Below are 23,867 nucleotides of genomic sequence, written 5' to 3'. Positions count from 1 at the left end.
AAAAAAAAAAAAAAAAAGCGGCGATCGTGATCTGCGGCGGCAATTCGGTGGGAGGTCCTTCACTCTGAGCAGGAGTGAGGGACCGTCCGCCGAATAGCTGGACATGCCACCCCTCTCCGGAGCAGCTGCCCCAAGCACCTGCTTCCCAGGCTGGTGTCTGGAGCCGGCCCTGCCTGTTCCTGTACCAGTCAGAAGCTACAGGTAGTAATGTCTGACCTGCTGTCCTTAGGAATATGGACATCAGCAATCTCACTTCCCATGAGAAACTGTGTGTGTGAAATCTACACGAGAAACAGATTATGCATCAAATATTTGTATGCATGAATCAATCAAGTATTAATAATGCATTCATTGTAAACATAATGTTAGACCTTCTTGATTTTGTGGTACTTGAATTTTTTTGCTTATGATTTGACTAACTACTCTGTATGAGTATTTAATTTAGTACAGATCTACTGAAGTTCTCTTGGATGAAAACTGATTTGCAGAATCTCTGTGGGAAGAGCGGTTTGGAGGCTAGCATAGCCCATCTGCTGCTTAGTTTATGAAAATTACTATCTGTCCCCTAAATTTGTCTCTGTCTGTGATCTGCTGTTCAGGACAGCATAGATACATGTTCTACCATTAATAGATTTCAACCATTTATGGCTATTTTATATGATTCTGTAGTTGCGTCTTAAAAATATATTTCAGAAATTGAAGGCATCGAGCTTATTTAAGATTTTGTAGATCTTCAGGAGACTTCACACAAAGGGTCTTCCCCTCACTCCAGCCCCACCTCACGTCCCAGCAAACTTTTCAGAAGAGGACTCCTCACATGCTAGAACATACTTCAGTTCTTCCAGAAGCATAACCTCTTACTAATAACAGTTTGTTTTATATATATTTGCATTAAGAGTTTAAGAGAATGCTATGTTAATACTTCTCAAACTACAGGGTGTACTCTGTGCTGGGGATCCAAAGAATAGATCAGGTGGACAAGGGCCAATCTCAATTATTCCCCAGAGCCTCAACTGTCATTTAAAATGAAGTCTCTAGCTGTTATATGTATAAAGAAAACCTTCAAAATGTGAAATGACTATAGCTGATATTGCGGTGTCTCACTGTATTTGCAGAGAACATGAAACAATTGCTCAGAGGGCTGAATTATTAATGTCAATAGGTGCTAACTCAGATGTCAATGATTATAGTTAATATCAATGTTTAAAATATTTAACTGCTCAAAGCATGTAGGAAAAAAGATCTACACGAGTGTTGCTGACAGAGCGTGCATGTGTGGGTGAGAGGCGTGCTGCACAGAAAATACAAAAAAAGGATACATTATCCTTTCCTATATCTCATACATCCCTCGGCCTACGCCGCTTCCCCCAGCCCCCATTGACCTGGAACGGCGAACCACGGCCAGTGGGAGCTGCAATCGGCCAAACCTGCGGACGCTGCAGGTAACAAACCATCCCGGCCCGCCAGCAGATTTCCCTGATGGACCACATGACAATGTTTGCCGATTCCTGGTATAGATCATGAATTAAATCAATTGAACCACACTGCTCTTTAGCAATCATATGGAGTATCAATGGACTCCTTGCACCCATTGGACTCACCTCTTCTAAAATGAAGATGTTGCCAATATCATGGGTAATACCACAGCTTTGATACCTCTGCCTTTTTTCATTTTGATAGAAGACCCTTTTTTAAAAATCCTAGATTTGAAGATTAAGCAGTATCTTCAGTTCTTAATATCAGTCACAGCAGATGAAGAGTACAAAAACTGGTGAAAGTTAGTCTTTAAAATAATTATCTGAATGTTAGGCTATTACCATAAAGATATTAATGCCATTACCATAAAGGTACAAAAAGGTTTAGGTGATAGCCTAGCTGATGGCCATACACTAGTTAAGCAATAATGTAATTTACTTGACTTTTTTATGTTTAAATAACTGCATTCTGGAACACATCTACGAAATCATAGCAACAAGGATAAAAGAAGCATAGCAACAGAAATTACTGCTCAAAATAGAATTAGAAAAATGTTTTTGCTAAAAGGCATCCTTTAAGTGAAGTGTACCAGATTTTACACAAGAATACTCTACTGAGAAATACACGTTTTCAATTCCATTCAGTGATCACGAAAAATGACAGATTGGGAGCACAGGAATCTGAAGTGTTTTGACCTAGAGAACTGGTACAAGACAGTATAGAACATGCTGCAACAATACAAGCTTCTCACATTGTCCTTCCAATCCACTTAATCCCTAACCTGGAATGGCCATTCTCTAGGTGAGAAAATCATTCAGTCTGAATAGCCATTCACTCCTTGATCTCCACTGAAAGTGCCACCTAGCTTCAGGAGACCATCTATTGAAAGCTCCCATCAGCTACAGTCTTTGATTAGCTACTAGGGCTGTTGAAGTATTTACTTCATAAAAGAGTGACGAGTTGTTTCCACAGAATTTACTCCCTAGCCCAGTGATGGTTATGAGAGTCTGAGTAGGAATATATTCTGGATCTCCAGCATGGCTGTGACCAACTAATGGTCAGATTTCTTTACTGGAGAGAAAATTTTGGTGCAACAGACAACTCTAAGTGATTTATACCTAGGTCAGCTATTTTAAAAGAGGCTTCACCATATATGTCATTGTGTGAATAAAGCAATTTCCTGGGGGTGCCACTCAATTTTAGTCTCATTGTTAATATTGAAAACTTCTAAAACAATTCTACTTTTCAACCTCATATCTCCTCTGCATTAGATCAGGGCGTGAAAAGACACTTAACCTTAGTGTCTATAGTTGTAATACGTTATAAACCATGATAACTGTTAAACAAGAAATATGATAAGGAGCTTGATATTTCCCACTACAGTAAAGCCGCTGTGCGATATTAGTGTCATTGCAACCACGAAGACTGCAATTTCTGTAAGGGTGGAAGAATAGGCAGTGTCTTTCAGGATGGCAAAATAGCTCTGTAAATTGTTTTTGTATTTCAAAAGTGTTTAAATGCACTTGTTCTTCATTTTATTCTAAATTCTAAGACTTTGACTTCCACAGTTAGTCCATCATAAAAAGAGAACTGAGGGCAAGGGCTAATGTTCTAAGCATCTGGGCACTTGCACCCCAGGCTGAGCTGGCCAGTTTTCTGAGCAAGTTGTTCCAAGTGGTAATTTTGGCTGCTGTCTTCTTTGAGTGGTTGTGGTATGTCAATGGTTGCCGTATATCAATGAAAGTAAGACTGCTAGAATATGTGGTGAGAGACCTTTTGCTCTGAATTCATTTAGCTTGTTAAGTTAGACATTAATTGCATTTTACCTTTTATTGTCTTGTAAACAATTCTGACTCTTATGCCTTATTACTTGAAATCACTTAAAATCTATCTTTCTGTAGTTAATAAACTTGTTTGATCTAAACCAGTGTGTGTTTGGAAAACTTCATTTGGGATCACAGGATTTGTGCATTTAATTTTCTATTAATAAAATGACAGACTTTAATGAGCTTATATTGTCCAGGAGTGGCTGGGTAGTACAAGGCGCACATTTCTGGGGGAAAGTCTGGGACTGGGTGTTTGCCGGTATTGCCCTGCAGTGTAATTCATGGATGTCTAGCTATAGCACTCACACAGTATAGCTGGGCGTGATTTACATGCTGGAAGCTGTGTGTGGGCAGACCAGGAGTAGTTGCTCTCATAGGAAAGCAGTGTAAAGGGCACCCCATGTTGGAGAACTGAGGGGATACAGCCGTCCATCAGTCCAAATTGTATCGCTTTTCACAAATGCTGAAGAGGATCTAGGGATTATTTTGGATCACAAATTGAATACGACTCAACAATGTCATGCAGTTGCAAAAATTTAAATAGTCTGGAGTATATTAACAGGAGTGCTGTATGTAAGACATGGGGAATAATTATCCCGCTCTACTTGGCACTGGTGAGGCCTCAGCTGCATTACTGTGTCAAGCTCTGAGCATCACACTTTAGAAAGATGCGGACAAACTGGAGAGAATCCAGAGGAGAGCAACAAAAATGACACGAGGTTTAGAAAACCTGATCTATGAAGAAAGTTATAAAGAACTGGCCATATTTAGTCTTGAGAAAACTAGATTGAGGAGGGACTTGATAACAGTCTTCAAATATGCTAAGGGCCATTATAAAGAAGACTGTGATCAATCGTTCTGCATGTCCACTGACAGGACAAGTAACAATGGGCTTAATCTGCAGCAAGGAAGATTCAGGTTAAACATTAGGAAAAAACAATATGGGTAGTTAAGCTCTGGAATAGGCTTGCAATGGAGGTTGTAGAATCCGTTCTCCCCACTCTGGCCCTGAAAGAACTGAATTAGACCAGGCACGCCCAATCAACCAATTAAGCTGCAAACAGAGTAGATTTAGGCTGTGTGGAAGAACCTTGCCTGTGAAGGAACAGGCAGGGCTTCTATAAAGCCAGGAGACTGCCAACAGTGTAGTGAGATGGCAGGGATGAAACTGCAGTCTCTCTTCTTGAGATAAAGGAAAAGGAAGGGGGCATAAGCACCCCTGAGAAAAGGGACAGGAATCCACAAGGAAGGGTTTATCTAGTAGGGCTAAGAGAGGGATCTGACTAGGAAGGCTGGTGAATGAGAAGCTTAAAGAAGTATGGTAGGAAGTAGTCCAGGGCAGCGAGCAATAGGATCGGTGAAGACCCAGAATATAACTGCTTTCTCTAGGATCATGGACTGGAACCCGGAGCACAGGGTGCCCCTGGGTTCCCCTACCAACCAAAGCAAATTGGTATTGCTTGGGGCACTGAAAGGGAAAACTACGTGAGTCACTGTAGGAGTGACATAGCCAGGGCAACGGGCGGAGGACTGCCTGATCCTGCTTGAGTCCTCTGGAAGGAGAAATCACCATGTGACCTGGCCAGAGGGCTGAGTCACAAAGCAGCTGTAACGTAACTCCATGAACAGGTGGAGAGCTGCAATGATGAAAGAGAAGAAAGGGTGTGCTGAACCAAGTGGAACTAATCCTTAGAATCAGCCAAAGGGGGCACCACCCAATGGTGAGTAGAGCACCCAATGACACCATCAACTGAGGTTTTTAAGAACAGATTAGACAAACACCTGTCAGGGATGGTATAGGTTTATGCCTCAGCACAGGGGGCTGGACTTGATGCCTTATTAATGTCCCTTCCAGCCCTACATTTCTATGATTCTACAATAACTTCAGAGTACTTTTAGGGCATCTTATTATTATTCTACAGTTTGCAATTCTGAGAAATTCTCAATTCCATAATGTCAGGAAAACACGTAATGAAGTAAAAAGAAGTACCCTCCTTAGAGCAACAAGTACATGAATTAGACAAAATCATTAGACTGCCAATTGCTGATCTGGTGATGGATTCTGGAACTACCTGTATCTTAGCTTTATTAACCCTGGTAGACTTAATCTACAGCAGAAAAATTATGGAGTATATTCATAAATAGGGGGACAATGGTTTCAAATTTCAGAAGCATGAGAACCTCATTTTAGAATATCAAAACTATTTATCATATTATATTAGGATCAACACAAACTTAGTAAGAGGAAAAAATAGGGAAAGCTGAGAGTTCTAACCTTCCCAGCACCTCAGAGAAGCACCCCTACCCGGCAGATGTTCCTCCTGATAGCAGTTCTTGGGGTGTTTGCTTGGGCAGATAGCTGGCCTCTTGTAGTAGTAAGTTATATGATCAATTAGGAAATGTGGCCCCTTTCCATCTTGTGTTGAGGTGGGAGAGTGGCGCTCCAGGCACTCTTCTAGTAGCATTTCAAACTTTGGGCTGGACAGGCAAGATTTTGGGAAGAGAAGCAGATAGTAGGACACCCATTCAGTGTATTCTCTGCCTCACCTCATCATCCTATGACCAATCCTATTCAACTTATTCATAAATGATCTGGAGAGACGGGTAAACAGTGAGGTGGTAAAGTTTGCAGATGATACTAAACTGCTCAAGATAGTTAAGACCAAAGCAGACTGTGAAGAACTTCAAAAAGATCTCACAAAATTAAGTGATAGGGCAACAAAATGACAAATGACATGTAATGTGGATAAATGTAAAGTAATGCACATTGGAAAAAATAACCCCAACTATATATACAATATCATGGGGGCTAATTTAGCTACAACTAATCAGGAAAGAGATCTTGGCGTCACCGTGGATAGTTCTCTGAAGATGTCCACGCAGTGTGCAGCAGCAGTCAAAAAAGCAAACAGGATGTTAGGAATCATTAAAAAAGGAATAGAGAATAAGACGGAGAATATCTTATTGCCCTTATATAAATCCATGGTGCACCCACATCTTGAATACTGCATACGGATGTGGTCTCCTCATCTCAAAAGATATACTGGCATTAGAAAAGGTTCAGAGAAGGGCAACTAAAATGATTAGGGGTTTGGAATGGGTCCCATATGAGGAGAGATTAAAGAGGCTAGGACTTTTCAGCTTGGAAAAGAGGAGACTAAGGGGGGATATGATAGAGGTATAAAATCATGAGTGGTGTGGAGAAAGTGAATAAGGAAAAGTTATTTACTCATTCCCATAATATAAGAACTAGGGAGCACCAAATGAAATTAGTGGGCAGCAGGTTTAAAACAAAGAAAAGGAAGTTCTTCTTCACACAGCGCACAGTCAACCTGTGGAACTCCTTGCCTGAGGAGGTTGTGAAGGCTAGGACTATAACAGGGTTTAAAAGATAAATTAATGGAGGTTAAGTCCATTAATGGCTATTAGCCAGGATGGATAAGGAATGGTGTCCCTAGCCTCTGTTTGTCAGAGGGTGGAGATGGATGGCAGGAAAGAGATCACTTGATCATTACCTGTTAGGTTCACTCCCTCTGGGGCACCAGGCATTGGCCACTGTCGGCAGACAGGATAGTGGGCTGGATGGACCTTTGGTCTGACCCAGTAAGGCCATTCTTGTGTTCTTATCCTTACATGCAATTGGAGCAGCCAGCAGGGTACAGGAATTACGAAACATGTCCCCAGTGTGCTTATAGCAATTTTAGTGGCAGTTGTAAAAAGAAAGTTCCACTTGTACAGCTGATGCGATCACAGCAGTAGCAAGCACATCTGCAATGAGGCAGCTACTCAAGTGAGCAGCATTCGCCTTAATGTTAATTTCAGAGAAGGCCAGCAGAAAGTTTTGCTGTGCCCATCCCTGAACATAATAGATTCTTGTCCCTTTTTTTCCCCCACACCACTCTGAACCACACCTGGCTAATAATTCTAGGGAGAGACAGTAAGATCATTCTTTGGGAAACACCCCAAACTCATTTTCACCTTTGACTCATTTTACATATACAGTGTATGTTTGGTGAAGAGGACCCTTTAGGTCCCGCCAAGCCTCCTCTTGCCGAAATAGTTCCCATATATTTTTTCCTTTTAGCTTTAGCAATTGACTTACATTGGTTTACACTGATTATGCTGTCAAGATTGTCTCCACAAGGAAGAGACCTAAAAGCTTAGTTTTTTTAAAAATGAAAGATGATATTCTTCTTCATAGTGCCCCAAAACTGGCTCAGTTAACTAGGGACTTGGATGAGCCCAAAAATGTCCCCTCCAATTTATCAATCCAGTGCACAAGATAACCCTGAACTACAAGGATTACAAGCTAAGCGAATCTCTTGCTGGGTCACACGTTTCATGGTTCTGGTCCTGACAATTACAGAACATGAAGATGCACTTCCCCTTGTGCCCACATAACCAATGTTTTGGCCAGAAGACTTTTTCTTCCTGTGATAGATGTTATAGATCCCACTATACTTTTTCAGAAAAAGTACCTATCCCAGCATCTTGGATAAATTCCCTTTTGTTAGGGGGCATACTAGAAAAAGCACCTTCCTAAAAAAAACAAACAACCCCCCCCCCCATAATAGAGCAGGTTATTTTCTGTACCATGTTAGACTTGCCTGCATATGTGTTGGCCTTGTTCAATAGATCTGTGCATGCATGCATGTCAGCAAAAGCACGAATCCCTAAGCAGTTGATAGGATGAAGCTGGGATTCTAAAAACTCACAGCAAGTCCTCTTCACATCCTGCAACTGTAACAGACCAGCTGCTGGGAGAAGTACCTGTAAGAAGCAAAAACTAGTTAATATTCCATCTGATTTTATGCTATAGTATTATGACAACATCTATAAGACAAAGCAGAAAAATATAAAAATTTGACACAACAATGGAGAATGGAAAAGTATCAGAACTACAAGAGTTAGAGCTAGAAAAACCTACTAGATCATTCCGATTCACCTCCTTGCAAACATACATTTATTAGTGTGAAGTTTAGTTTTAAGGGTCACAAGCAGTGGGGCTTTTGCCACTTCCCTTTGGAAATCATTCCACATACTAATCACGGTGTAAGTAAACTCTTCATAACATTCAGTTTATGGGTTTTTTTCCCCTCTTACTCATCCTATTACTCCTAGTTATATTCCTAACCCTTTTCACTAACCTAGACACTACTTTCCCCATGGGGTATTATACCCATTGAAATATTTGTAGACTTATGCCTCTTCTTAGTCATCATTTAGCCACATTACATATATTAAACTCTAGTCTTTCTTCATCAGAAAGTTCTCCCCACTCCCAAGTAATTATTTTTGTTCTCCTTCAGAGGAATTACAGTCAAATATGCCTTATTTATGGTATTTTAGGCTTGCCAGTCTTCCTTCTACAGTGGTGGATATTAATTCTGTCACTGAATGTCACTCATGAATTTCCCCATCTTTGTTTTCCTAAAAATCTAACGCCACTGCACATATATGATGTTAAAAAAACCTCTTTACTATACTCAAGTCATACAAGACATGGCCATTAGTCCCAAATCTCCCTATTTCTCTCCTCATATTCTTGATCAGTTGTTCCCCAACAATATGAGGGGGGGGTAGCTCAGTGGTTTGAGTATTGGCCTGCTAAACCCAGGGTTGTGAGTTCAATCCTTGAGGGGGCCACTTAGGGATCTGGGGCAAAATCAGTACTTGGTCCTGCTAGTGAAAGCAGGGGGCTGGACTCAATGACCTTTCAAGGTCCCTTCCAGTTCTAGGAGATGGGATATCTCCATTAATTTAATTTACAATTTACAATAAGTAGCTGATCCCAGATGGCTTTTCCGCTGATCTGAGTTTAAGTTTTGGATCACAAAACTGTCTTCTATTTAATTTAGGAATTTCTTTTATGATGCATGTTTTACTATATTTGTTACTCAACTATCACAATAGTACAAATTACCCCACAAATTCTGTACATTGTGGTTTTGAGCATCTTGAAGTATCTTAGTACTTTAGATTTCTGACTCTCCCAAGTCCCAGTGATCAGATGACCACTGTTATTGTTTGTATGTTAATCTAAAGAATTTCATACCCATCGTTCACTGCTGAATTGCAATAGCTAGCATTGTAAATAATTATGACTCACTGTCTAGTACCATATTTGTGTGTGTCTTTCTTTTCACCAACACAGGCTATTACCCTCTAAACTGTTCCAATTACAAGTGGCAACCCACCAGATCATAATTGAAGACTCCAGTAATAAATAAAAGCGCATTGTTAGCTTACATATACCAGATTACAACTTTCTAGATCAAACTCTTTCAGTGACAATCTTTCAGCAGAGCTTGTGTAAGTTTGTTAGAGTGAAACCATATAGGGCCAGGTAATTCTAAGTTTGGGCCTTGAAAACACTATCCTTTAAAAAAAATGTTTAGCAATAAAAAATGAACTACTTGAAGACAACAGGAGAAATATTTTATGCTTTTCAGCGGCACAGCAGAGAAGAAATAACTTAATGCCATTACACACACATTGTTCTTCAATCTTAAAACTGAACATGAGACTATTCTGTCCTAGAATTGTGCCTTTGAGTGAAGTTTTCTTCTGCCATCTACCATTTCTTCATGAAGCACTTTTAATTTTATGTATAAATAAAAATCTCATTAAAATAAGTAAATGTGAAATGATTACTAAACCATGTCTATAGGCAACAGCAGCAACAACAACAATTGGAAAGATTTTAAAATCTAGAGTGGACTTGCAATTGTAAGTCATGTGGAGGGAGAATAAGTCCGTGGAATTCTTGTTCAGCCTGTAGGTAAGGAAGGTGCTAGTCACACTGTTCATACTGTTCCCTCATTATCTTAACAGATTCTGGAGAATGTATGCAGTGTTGTTGTAGCTGTGTTGGTTCCAGGATATTAGAGACATAAGGTGGGTGACTTTTATTGGACCAATCTTGGAAAAGGAGGTAGACAGTGAGGTGGCAAATTTGCAAATGATACAAAACTACTCAAGACAGTTAAGTCCAAAGCAGACTGCAAAGAGCTACAAAGGGATCTCACAAAACTGGGCGACTGGGCAAAAAAAGGGCACATGAAACTCAATGTTGATGCAAAGTAATGTACATTGGAAAACAATCTCAACTATACATATAAAATGATGAGGTCTAAATTAGCTGTTAGCACTCAAGAAAAAGATCTTGGAGTCATTGTGGATAGTTCTCTGAAAACATCCACTCAATGTGCAGTGGCACTCAAAAAAGTGAACAGAATGCTGGGAATCATTAAGAAAGTGATAGATAATTAGACAGAAAATATCGTATTGCCGCTATATAAATACATGTATGCCCACATCTTGAATACTACATGCATTAGTATTCAAGATGGTTGACCCATCTCAAAAAAAAATAAAGGATATTGGAATTGGAAAAAGTTCAGAAAAGGGCAACAAAAATGATTAGGGGTATGGAACAGCTTCCGTATGAGGAGAGATTAATAAGATTGGGAGTTTTCAGCTTGGAAAAGAGACTAAGGGAGGATATGATTGGGGTCTATAAAATCATGACAGGTGTGGAGAAATTAAATAAGGAAGTATTTTTTACTCCTTCTCATAATACAAGAACTAGGGGTTACCAAATGAAATTAATAGGCAGCAGGTTTAAAACAAACAAAAGGAAGCATTTCTTCACACAACGCACAGTCAACCTGTGGAACTCTTTGCCAGAGAATGTTCTGAAGGCCAAGACTATAACAGGGTTCGTAAAAGAACTAAATAAATTCATGGAGGATAGGTCCATCAATGGCTATTAGAAAACTTTAGGGAAATTAAAAGTTCCAAGATATTTCAGAAATGGCAAAATGTTTTGTTTTATCAATGTTTTGTTTGTTTTTATTGAAAAAAAACATTGATATTCCTGAATTAAAGTGTTTCAGTTTGATTTGTTGCTTTGACCCAAAACATTTCATTTTGAGTCAGTTCAACATCAATGTTGCGTCACGGGAGTTGTCGTTTGGATTCCTGATGCCCCTGTTCTTCTTTGAGGGTCTGCCTACAACTGGCAAGATGCAATATGCTCTCCCTTCTGGTCACAGATTGTGTTGCTTCAAGCTCAATATAGGTCAGCCAGAAAGCCCAGCCCATAAAGAGGAATGGGGGCATCAGGAATCTAAACTACAATACCTATGAGACAATGTATCACAATAGGGAAACAGAGTTTAATGTTCAATTGACTTGAAATGAAACTTTTCAAATAACAACAAACCTAAATATTCTAGTTCGGGTCCTGAAATGAAGTATTTTGTTTTGGTTTGTATTGACAAATTGAAATTTTCCCACAGAACATTTCAAATTGTGTAGAAACTCCATTTTCCATCAAAATATATTGGGATGGAAGATTTCCTACCAGCTGTATTAACAGCCACTGCAATTTTGGTACAATTACAGTGCTATGATAAAAATAAAAAAATGATGCGCTTGAGCTTGCCCTCTTTCTCTCTCAGGGGAAAAAAAAGTTTTATCATTGAGACAAGGGGAGGCAGATAACATCTTTTATTGGACCACTTCTATTAGTGAAAGGGACAAGCTGTTGAGCTTCTCAGAGCTATTCCTCAAGTCTGGAGAAGGTAGCCAGAGTGTCCAAGCTAAATACAAGGTGGGACAGACTTGAGCATAAAGGATTCACACATGTTCTAGGAGATCACTTAAAGTGAAGTGGGCAATTAACCTTTCTGAAGGAGGAAGGAGGTTTAGTAGGCAGCAAGGTGTATTACAAATTATTGTAATGAGCCATAAAATCAGTGTGTCTGTTAAGTCAATGGATTTTAGTGCCCAGCAGTATAATGAATTTAAGTTCCCAGCCTCCTCTTTTGAAGGTGTTATGCAGGTTTCCTTTGAGATAAAGACTGAGAGGTTACATATGGAGTGATCCTTTTGTGAAAAGTGTTCACCCATAGGCGATAAAAACACCCTATTTCATCATTTCTCTGTGTGAGATCATTCGAGAGCATAGGGATTGTCTAGTTTCACCCACACAGTTGTCACTGAGGCATTTAGTGCACTGGATGAGGTAAACCACATGTTGTGACAGGCATGGGTAGGACTCATGTATCTTAAAAGGTTAGTTGTTGGGGGGCGGGTATTAATCATCTTAGCAGTGGAGATATAGCTACAGATTTTACATCTGTTATGGCAGGGTCTGCTCCCATTTGAGTTGGTGTGTCCTTGACTGTGGCAGCTTGCTTCTGATGATGAGCAAGGTGAGGCAGGGGAGGGGTGTTTGAAGGCCAGAAGGGGGGGTGGGGGGGAGAAGGGTTGAGACATTTCTTTCAGGATGTGGTCCTCCCCATTCTTTGATACACTGTATGGGTTCTAGTGTGGAGCTCCCCCCCCCCTCGCCCATAGAGAAACAAGTTCTCTTGGAGCATTTGGGTGGGCCATTCCAGGATGTGATCTGCTTCCCTGGTGGAGTGTCCTTGTTTAGTGAAGTTGGTTTTAAGTGTGTATCCAGGACTTTCTCATTGGAGCATATTCCGTGGTATCGGAGAGCTTGATTGTAGATAACAAATTTCTTGGTGTGCCAGGTGTGATTACTTGATCTGTGGAGGTAAGTGTGGTTATACATGCGGGGGGGAGGGGGGGAAATAGCTCAGTGGTTTGTACATTGGCCTGCTAAACCCAGGGTTGTGAGCTCAATCCTTGAGGGGGCCACTTAGGGATCTGGGGCAAAAATCAGTACTTGGTCCTGCTAGTGAAGGCAGGGGGCTGGACTCAATGACCTTTCAGGGTCCCTTCCAGTTCTATGAGATAGGTATATCTCCATATATTATTATATTACAGAGGTCTCTTGTATATAGATGTCTGTAGAGTTCCATTGCTGAACCTGATCATGGTGTCCAGGAAGTTGATGCTGGTGTGGGAGTGTTCTAGAGTGTCTGTGGGATGGGTGGTGGTGGCTGAAGTTATGGTGGAAACCTATGAAAGAGTTTAGGTCACCTGTCCAGAGGATGAAAATACCATTTATCTATACAAAGGTATATCATTGGTTTTCTAGTGCGTTGTTTCCAGGAATTCTTCCTTGCGGTGGCCCATGAAGAGACTGGCATATGGCTTTTCCCGTGGTTTGGGCAAAACGTTTGTTGTTCAATGTAAAGTTGTTTAAGACCAGCCATACTGGGTCAGACCAACGGTCCATCTGGTCCATTATCCTGTCTTCCAACAGCGGCCAATGCCAGATGCTTCAGAGGTAATGAACAGAACAGGGCAATTATTCAGTAATCCATCCTGTCATCCAATCCCAGCATCTGGCAGTCAGAGGGGACACGCAGAGCATGGAGTTGCATCCCTGATCATCTTGGCTAATAACCATTTTGGCTATTCTCCATGATTTACCTAATTCTTTTTTTAATCCAGTTATAGTTTTGGACTTCATAACATCTCCTGGCAATGAGCTCCACAGGTTGACTGTGTGTGTTGTTTGAAGTACCTCCTTTTGTTTTAAACCTGCTGCCTATTAATTTCATTGAATGACTCCTGGTTCTTGTGTCATGTAAAGGAGTAAATAACACTTCTTTATTCACTTTCTCCACACCATTCATGATTTTATAGACCTTTATCCTACCTCCACCCCCTTAGTCATCTCTTTTCCAAACTGAAATGTCCCAATTTTTAAAATCTCTCTTCATATGGAAGCTGTTCCATACCTTTAATCGTTTTTCTTGCCCTTCTCTGCACCTTTCCCAATTCTAATATATCTTTTTGAGATGGGGTGACCAGAACTGCACACAGTATTCAAGATGTGGGTGTATCATGGATTTATATAGTGGCATTATGATATTTACTGTCTTGTCTGTCCTAATGGTTCCTAACATTGTTAGCTTTTTTGATTGCTGCTGCACATTGAGCAGATGTTTTCAGAGAACTATCCACAATGACTCCAAGATCTCTTTCTTGAGTGGGAACAGCTAATTTAGACCCCATCATTTTGTATGTATAGTTTTCCAATATACATTACTTTACATTATCAACATTGAATTTCATCTGCCATTTTGTGGCCCAGTCATCTAGTTGTGTGAGATCCCTTTGTAACTCTTCACAGTCTACTTTGGATTTAATTATCTTGAGTAATTGTGTATCATCTGCAAACTTTGCCATTGTTTACTCCTTTTTCAAGATCATTTATGAATATTTTGAACAGCACTGATCCCAGGTCAGATCCTTGGGGACCACCTCTATTTACCTCTCTTCATTCTGAAAACTGACCATTTATTCCTATCCTTTGTTTCCTGTCTTTCAACCAGTTACTGATCCATGAGAGGACCTTACACCTTATCCCATAGATGCTTACTTTGCTTAAGAGTCTTTAGTTAGGAACCTTGTCAAAGGCTTTCTGAAAGTCCAAGTATACTATATCTACTGGATCACCCTTGTCCACATGTTTGTTGACCCCATCACAGAATTCTAATAGATTGGGAGGCAGGATTTCCTTTTACAACAGCTGCATTGATTCTTCCCCAACAAATCTTGTTAATCTATGTGTCTGATAATTTAGTTCTTTACTATGGCAGAGAATGAAATGGATGAGTTTGGTGATGTGTTTGGGGTGGATTTCTGAGTGTTTTCCATTGTCTTTTAGATATTTGAAGCAGGCAGCAATGCCTCATAATGAGGGATGTTGGTGTATAGAGAGATGATGTCCATGATGGCAAGGGTATTGTTCTAAAGGAGGTTGTTACAGTTGGAGTTTCTGGAGGAAACTGGTTCTGTGTGTGGTGAGTGGTTTGAAGATTGTTTCTATGAGTCGTGATACTCCTTCAGTAAAAGTACTGTGGCCAAAGATGATGGTTCTGCCTTGGTTCCCTTGTTTGTGTATCTTGGGAATCATGTAAAAGGTCCCTGTGGTGGGTTTGTGAGGGATGAAGTTGTAGAGTTTTTCTTGGGGCTGTTTGGGGAAGGATTTGATGATATCCTTAAACTCCTTTGTGGACTGTGGAGTGGGGTCTTTTATTGAGTTCTTTATAGTAGGTGGTATCAGAGATGTCAGTTGGCTTTGTTGGTGTAGTCATCACAAATGAGGACTACAATGGCACCTCCTGAGTGTGCTGGTTTGATCACTACTTGGTGGCTGGATTTCAGGGACTGCATAGCTTCCCTCTCAGTGGTGGAGATATTGTGGTGGATGTAATGTTTATTAAGGATTTCACAGTTGATTTTTTTCCCCTGCACCAGTGTTTAAATGATCAAATGTGTGGTTTCATCCGCTGAGGGGTGTCCAGTCAGGTGATTCTTTATTTTTATGTCTGTTGGTGGAGACAGAGTGGTTGTGGGTGGTGGTGTCTTTGTGAAATAATTCTTTGAGGCAGAGTTGGCAAAATAATTATCCTAGTTCTCCACATGTTAGTATGGTTGTGACGTTGTGCAGTCTATATGGTTTTATAAAAATATAAGTGAATATAATGTAACTGGGATAGTTTTATAAAAATTTGGCAATAAGTGAATATAATGCAACTGGGATATGCTTCGTGCAAAAGGTCTCTTGTAAGGTATCATTACAAAGTGCATAATCTACTGAGTATGATCATCTGATTTGTATAAATGTACCACTCTGGTATCTAAAACTAGAAATATAAAATGTAACTCTGAGGGCCTATTGTAATTATGTAAAGTGTGGGCCATTAATGATGGTTTGGAATCTTGATGACTCCCATTGTCTGCAGATGGCTGTTTACCTGTGAGTCTTCCTGTATATGTGTGTGCTGGCAAGTGAGTAATGAAGTCTTGCAGTGACATGTGATCATGTCACCTGAACTGGAATCCATCTTTAACCTGGTGCTTTTCTAGTGAGGGGGGGGGTGAAAACCCAGAAGGACAAAGAGTTCCTGCCTTATGCAAAAGATATATAAAGGGGTGGAAGAGAACAGAGGGAGAGAGGAGCCATCATGGAGAATCCCCTAGATAACACCTAAGCTGGAACAAAAGCTGTACCAGGGGAAAGAATTGTGCCCAGGCCTGGAAGGTGTCCAGTCTGAGAAAAACTTACTGAAGCATCTCTGAGGGTGAGATTATCTGTATTTAGTTTGATTAGGCATAGATTTGCGCATTTTATTTTATTTTGCTTGTGACTTACTTTGTTCTGTCTGTTACTACTTTGAACCACTTAAATCCTACTGTCTGTATTTAATAAAATCACTTTTTATTTAGTAATTTACTCAGGGTATGTATTAATACCTGGGGGAGCAAACAACTGTGCATATCTCTCTATCAGTGTTATAGAGGGCGAACAATTTATGAGTTTGCCCTGCATAAGCTTTATGCAGGGTAAAACGGATTTATCTGGGTTTAAACCCCATTGGGAGTTGGGCATCTGAGTGCTAAAGACAAGCACACTCCTGTGAGCTGTTTTTGGGTAAACTTGCAGTTTTGGGACAAGTGATTCAGACCCTGGGTCTGTGTTGAAGTGGACTGGAGTGTCTAATTCAGCAAGACGGGGTGCTGGAGTCCTGAACTGGCAGGGAAAACAGAAGCAGGGGTAGTCTTGGCACATCGGGTGGCAGCTCCCAAGGGGGTTTCTGTGATCCAACCCGTCACAATGGTATCAGGTTCCGTAGTAGGGCAGAAGTTCAGTCACTTGGACAGCACAGGTAATGCTGTTCCAGTCAGGAGTAGTCTTGATAGGTTGATGTTGAGGTGTTGTGTAAATTCAATGCAGTGGGTCCTGTTTTTTTCCAGAGGCAGTGTTCTCTTGGTTGTGGTGGTGTTGTAGCTGGTTCCACTTTTTGGTTTTGTGCTGGATGGCTGTCGTCAGGATTTTTTGATAGTTCTGGATTTCCTGCACAATCTCCAAGTTTCCTGATATTTTTTTTTTCAGTGTGTGGGAGTTGGAGGTGATTTTTTTTTATTAAAAGTGGTCCCTTCTGGAGTACATGAAGTGCAGGAGATGGTTCTTCAGTTGTCCTTCTGAAGAGCTGTTCAGCATATATGGAGCTCTACGTAGTGTTCAGAGTGTTATAGGTGGTGAGTCCTCTGGGGATGATGTTTTGAATCTTGCATTTCTCAGGAAGTAGATGTCACTCTTTAGTTTGGCTTCAATCTTCTTCATGTTGCGGAATTTCCATTGAAAATTTTTAAACATTATTACAAAGATTAAAATGTCTGTTTCTGGAGACAAATACTAAGACAATCACAAACATTTCCCAACCTGAATTTTTACAGAGCTATTGCTAGTATATTGTCTATTATTAGGTTTTGGTTTGGTTTTGGTTTGTTTGAAGGCACAAAATAAGCTTAAGAAGATAAAGACTTCCATTACTGTGGCCATTTAAGACAATTTTGGAACATCATTCACTTTCATAGATTCATAGATTCTAGGACTGGAAGGGACCTCGAGAGGTCATCGAGTCCAGTCCCCTGCCCTTCATTCCTTTAGAGTTACTGATGCCTCAGACAACTGAAGATTTGTTGTTTAGTCCTGCTTCAACTTATTTCTTCTCTTCCTTGGTCTCTCAAAGACCAGATTATTGTTACACATAAGATTTATTTCTCATCTGAAGTTTTAATAATCCACTGTAATATCAAAGTAATCATCTCAGCAACCAAGTGTTTAATCTGAGGACTATCACTATGAGTGTGAAATAAACCAAAGGTCAGATCTTGAACAGAAGTCTGGCTTCAAGCAAAATTAACAATTAAAGGGGGGGGGGGAATTACTTACACTTTTGCTAAACATTATTTTTCAAAAATATCTGAGAAATCACCATTTCTTTAAATCAAAACAACTGCTGAATCTAAGTAAAAAGACAAGAAGATGTACATAGTCAGGTATAAAAATAATCTCATTTAAAGTCACCTCAGCTTCCTTAGAAAGATTCACTAATCACTAGATTAAGAGACTATAATGAGCTCATTTAAGTGAACATACAACATATGTACATGAAAATGTGAAAATTATAGTAATTAGAATAAGATTTGTAACAGTTTCTATTAATAGCAAAACCATATTATAGTTCTCTATCATTTAGTGGCAAGAGATGGTTTGATGATGAATTTTAGGATAAGATATGACACTGGACTTCTGTGGTATTTAGGATTAAGGCCCTGCTTCTGCAAGCCTTTATACAGATGTTTAATTTCATGTGAGTTATGCCCTGATACTGCAAGTACTTCACATGTGTTTAATTTTGCAATATTCATAGGAAGTTCTGTGCAAGTTTCCCAGTACAGCTGAGCAAATAATTCTGTGAATATTTCTTGGGATTTTAAAATAACTTGCTTTCGATCATGTTTGCTCTCCCTGTGTTTTCTTTCCACTAATACTGGAATGACTGTTAAAAGACAGTGAATATTAAGAGTTTTATACTGAAACAGAATTTTCAATTTGCATGCATAAATATTAATATTGAAATGCTTGCCCATCCATCAAAACAGAGAACAGAAATGCTATGAAAGTTAGAAGACCAATCACAATTAAGCAATACCTACCAGATTTTGCATATCTGTAATGAGTTTGTACAGTAAAAGATTCAAAGACATTTTAGTTCTGTAGGAAATAAATGCAAGGAAGTTTCAATGTGCTCATGTATATTCCACCACTGGGGGAAAAGAAGAGGCTACATTCCATCAAATGTATCTAATTAGAATTACATGCTCAGCTCTAGTTACTAGGCAACATGAACAATGATTACATGTAGCTATTTGCAATTTTGCAACTGTAGAATTACTGGCCCTACAGCAACAAAGTCCTAAATGTTTAAAATGTTCAAGATATAGATACAAATTCATCAGAAGAGAAAAAATTAAGCTACTGCTCTGGTAAATCCATGAATAAAGGATACAAGTGGGGGTAAAAAGTTTTATAGCCCTAACTATGATAAACTGCAGCCAGGATAACATTCAGAGTAGTTGGTTCTTGCCCAAACTGCTACCATCTCACTCCTTTGCAGTCTACTGCTCAGGATGCTATTCCAAGGGATAACCAGTAGAGGACACTCTAACTTTCTCTACAGATCACACAGTCTATATCTTTTAATAAGCGAACTGCTCTGAAATTTGCTTGAAAATTTTGAGAAGATTATAATAAGGAAACATCTACTTCAGAGGTATTTTGTAATAACCCTTGTCATCCCAATATCTGAACACTGAGCACCACTGCAGATGGTTAAGTAGAAAATGCATATGCATTGTTTTATCTTGTAGTGCTGAAACTTGAAATTACTTTAAGGTGTCCTGGGACATATTTGAATGAAAAAACATCTAGCCATAGTGCACTGAAGAAAACTACTTGGTACCCTCCTTTTAATTCTCCCTCCTAAATGCCTCATTTTGCAGTTACACTCCTTCCAGAGTCCTTCAGACAGCTAGAAGTATTTGCAAATAGGACACTGCTTTCCATTTCCAATTAGGGGCAGAGTGCTTCTATCCAGCAGGACGGGGAACAAGTTAAGAATCTAAATTCTGTGTTACACTACCACTAGGTACCCCATGGCATCCTTCACTGGCCCTGTAATATCCTGTTTTATACTCTCTCCAAATAATTTATACATATACAAAACTACATTAAAAGAACAGTATTAAGATTACAAAAGTCAGACACTCAAAAGCTAGGAAAACACCAAAATAAAGGTTGCCTTTACAACCTTTATTCAGCCCCTTTGTGCATATGTATTGATGCAGCCTTTAATTACATTTTTCCACATTCTGTACTATTTTCCCCTGCTTCATTCAGTGCACTGGATGTACCTGCTCTGGGGATGAATCAGGGTTATGCAATGAATGAGGCTGTTGGTCTGTAAGACCCCTTGTCTCATTTTTGCAGAAGCTAGAAGATATGTCATGAACAAGGCAGGAGATGGATGAGAGGCAGGAGAGAAAGAATGATCTCGTGGTTAATGCAGTTGAATGCTGCCTTGGAGAATTGGAGCCTGTGCCATGGAGTTGCTGTGTGATACTGGGCAAGTCTCTTAAACTCAACTTTTCACAGGTGGTCACTAATTACATGTTCCTCATTTTCTGGGTACCAAACTTGAGACCTTGAAGTTTGACATGCTGAAGAGCTGAGCACTCACAGCTGCAACTGAAGTCAATGGGAGCTGTGCTTTAAATTTATGAAGTGTTATATAATATTAAGTATTCTGAAAAATCAGTTTCTAGGCATCTCAAATTGGGCACCTAAAACTAGTTGATACTGTTGACCTTAATGTCTCCATGACTCAGGTCCCTATCTGTAAAATGGGGATAATACTGCCTTCTAATTTCAGAGATGTTGTGAAAATAATTTCATTAGTGTTTGTGAAGCACTCGGACACTATAGTGATGAACATCATAAAAATGCCCATGAGGAAATGAATAATTCTGTCTTCAAAGCAGGGTTTCAATAGCATACAGTAATTAAGACCTGGGGCCACACATTGAACAATGAAGACAAAACAAAACATTGAATGAGGCAGGAGTTCTGAAGAAAAAAATAGTATGTGATCATCTCATTAAAGCTATATCATAATACATATGCACCAGGGGGCTGAATTCAGATTGGACGACCTTAATTTTAGCATTTCATAACTTTAGAGTGCTTAACTTTGCAACCTTAATATTGTTCTTTTAATGTATTTCATGTGTGCAATTTCCCAATTTAAAAAGCTAACTTAGTAAATAGAAAATTCCATCATGTGGCATCACATTGACACCTACCTAAATCATCAGCAGGATTGGAAACTTTAAATCCATGCCACAGTCCTCTGCCACTTAAGCTAATGGACTAACAGTTAGCAGTAGTAAGTTAGTGCTATTTGGACCAGCATTAGAGGGAGAAAGGACACATTCCCAGTGGGTTTCACAGATATATGCTGACAGCAGAAAAATAGTGAGACTCAGATCTTGGGTTCCATTACAGGCTCTGGAGGGGAGCGTACTCAAATGGGCATAGACTCCTCTTTCTGCCATTCTCTCCAAGCTTGACACCTTCTCCCCCATCCCCTCCAACCTGTTCATGCCCCAGCCCTGTCTCTTCCCCACCACTGACTCCTCATCCCAGGCCCAATCTCCTGAACTAGTCAGTCCCACTCTCCACTCCCTGCCCAATAAATCCTAGTCTCCTCTCTCCAGAATCCCAGTCTCCCCCACTTCCAAATCCCCTCCCCAATCTCTCTCCACCCTGCCAAACCTCCACTAACTCTCCTCCCTGCCCACTTTCCCCAACCTCACTAGCTCTAGCTCCTGTCTCCCTTCCTGAGATTCTCATCGAATCTCAGTGCTCTTGGCTCCCCTGTTTTAGTGCCAGTCTTTGACCAGCCAGTCTCTGTTCTCTCCACACACTACGCCTCCTTATCAGATCTGTGTCCCTTCAGCCTCAATTCTGCCTCCCCATTTCCCAACCCACAGGCACCCAGTCCCAATTTCCTTGCCCTGCCTACCTCAGTCTTCCCCTCGCCCAGCTCTTTTTATGATTTCAGTCCCCCCCTCGCCCCCCCACCCAAACCAATGGCTCCCTATCACTACCCTCTCCACTCCCTGGCTCCCAGACAATCCCAGTCTCCTTGTGCCAATATACTCCTCCAGCCTTTCCCAACAGTGCCCTAGGTATGACTTATTCCCTCTGCATTTGAATCAGATGGCTTCCTCCCACACTACCATGGATACCAGTAGGGAGGTTATCGGAAACACAGAAGAGAGGCTCCCTGCTCTCAGTTTCAGTGCTGGCCCCACCCTGGCTCAGAGCAGCCGTTACAGGGAAAGTCTGGCTTTGCCCCTGTAATCCCGGGCTGAAGGGAGCATGCTTAGTCACTTTGCAGGAATGGCACATGTGCAATCCTGTTACATGCAAGAGGTGTGAGGGGGATGGAATATGCTCAGATGCTCTGTAGGGATGGCGCATGTAGTCTGGCCAGCATTAGGAGCTGAGACAGGCTTGAGCATGCTCAGCAAGGACACAACCTTTGGAGATTTTAGCTGTTACACTCTAGCAAGTCTCTACTGAACACGTGCAAATTGATTTTTTCTAAGGCTTATAACTTTGCCAAGCTTGGCTGGATCTTCACAGGGACAGCAAAAAGCTCAGCCTGACAGAAGGCCACTGCCTCCCCACCAAGTTTTAAGTCTTGACTACAAAACATGGGTGAGATAGAGCTTTAAAAGTAATTCTGGTGACTTTTTTTAAAACATTGTTTTTTCCTAGCCTCATTCTTAGAAGTGGCTGAACAGTTTTGGCTGAAACTTTCCAGAAAAATGCAGCCCGAGTCATATACCTGCCATGGAAAAATTCAGCTGAAACAGTTGAAGTTTGGCAAAGCATTAAGCAACTGAAAGCAGGGTCTTACAATGGCAACCTTAACAATAGGTGTTGCAACCAGCCCCACATATAATACTTCAATATTGACTCTCCATTTGAGTCCCGAAGGACTATCACCAGAGATGTTGTTCTGCCACAACCCGAACATTATTCATGTATGGGAAGGGGGCGAGAGAAGACCTTAAAAATGGATCTGTCTTTGCAGACTGAAAGATTTGGGAAATTTCTGTGCACTACGAGACTTTCTCCTGAACTGCCATATCATACGGGGCCAAAAAAATGTAACGATGCTCCATGGGTTGCACTGGCTACCAATTAGTTTTCAGGTGTAAAGAAAGGTTTAACTTTAAAAAGAGCACTGTATGATTTGAGTCCTGTCTTATATTGTGCTCTCCAACCTCCTGCATACAATACTGGCATCTGAGAATTCAACTAGAGCACTCAGTCACCACTGTATTGTTTGCTTTACTCTAGCGCAGGGGTGGGCAAACTATGGCCCGTGGGCCGGATGTGGCCCGCGAGCTGTTTTAAGATGGTCTGGGAGCTCCCAATGGGGAGTAGGGTCTGGGGCTTTCCACGCTCTGGGGCAGGCGCTGGGTCGGGGGCCGCATCATGCGGCACAGCTCCGCTCTGGCACTCCGGCCGGGGTGCTGGATCAGAGGCCGCACCACACGGCGCAGCCCCGCTCTAGCCGGGGTGCTGGGTCGGAGCCACACCTCGTGGCTCGGCCCCACGCCAGCCAGGGTGCAGGGTCGGGGGCCACTCCCGGAAGCCACGGCATGGCCCTGCTCCAGCTCCTAAGCACTCCAATGGGAGCTACGGGGCGGTGCCTGTCGATGGGGAAGTATGCAGAGCCACCTGGCCGTGCCTCCAGGTAGAAGCCAGAGAAGGGACATGCCACTGCTTCCGGGAGCCACTTGAGGTAAGCGCCACTCAGAGCCTGCACCCCTGAGCCTCTCCCAATTTCCCAACACCCTGCCCCAGCCCAGATCCCCTTCCCACTCTCCAAGCCCCTTGATCCCATCCCAGAGCACCCTCCTGCACTCCAAACTTCTCATCCCCATCCCCACAGCAGAGCCTGCACCCCAAGCTGGAACCTGCACCCCTTCCCGCACCCCTGCCCCAGCACTGATCCCCCTCCTGCCCTCCAAACCCCTCTGTCCCAGCCCAGAGTACCCCCCTACACCCAAACTCCTCATCCCCAGACACACCCCTAGAGCCCTTACCCCCTCCTGCACCCCAACCCCAATTTTGTGAGCATTCATGGCCCGCCATACAATTTCTATTCCCCAATGTGGCCCTCAGGCCAAAAAGTTTGCCCACCC

General features: G+C 41.3%; 1 protein-coding gene across 1 annotated transcript in view; it reads right to left on the bottom strand.

Moving 5' to 3' along the window:
* KLHL2 (kelch like family member 2) overlaps positions 1-23,867 on the bottom strand; it is a 110,557-nt gene that overhangs the window by 36,470 nt on the left and 50,220 nt on the right. The window contains exon 5 of the mRNA XM_024218927.1: positions 7,910-8,072. Coding sequence (XP_024074695.1) covers positions 7,910-8,072 — 163 coding nt within the window. The remainder of the gene's footprint in view (positions 1-7,909; positions 8,073-23,867) is intronic.

This window comes from Terrapene carolina, unplaced genomic scaffold, assembly GCF_002925995.2.
Source record: "Terrapene carolina triunguis isolate 2854851 unplaced genomic scaffold, T_m_triunguis-2.0 Scaffold66, whole genome shotgun sequence".
NCBI classification, from domain to species: Eukaryota; Metazoa; Chordata; order Testudines; family Emydidae; genus Terrapene; species Terrapene triunguis.
This window is presented reverse-complemented; position numbering and strand designations above follow the sequence as displayed.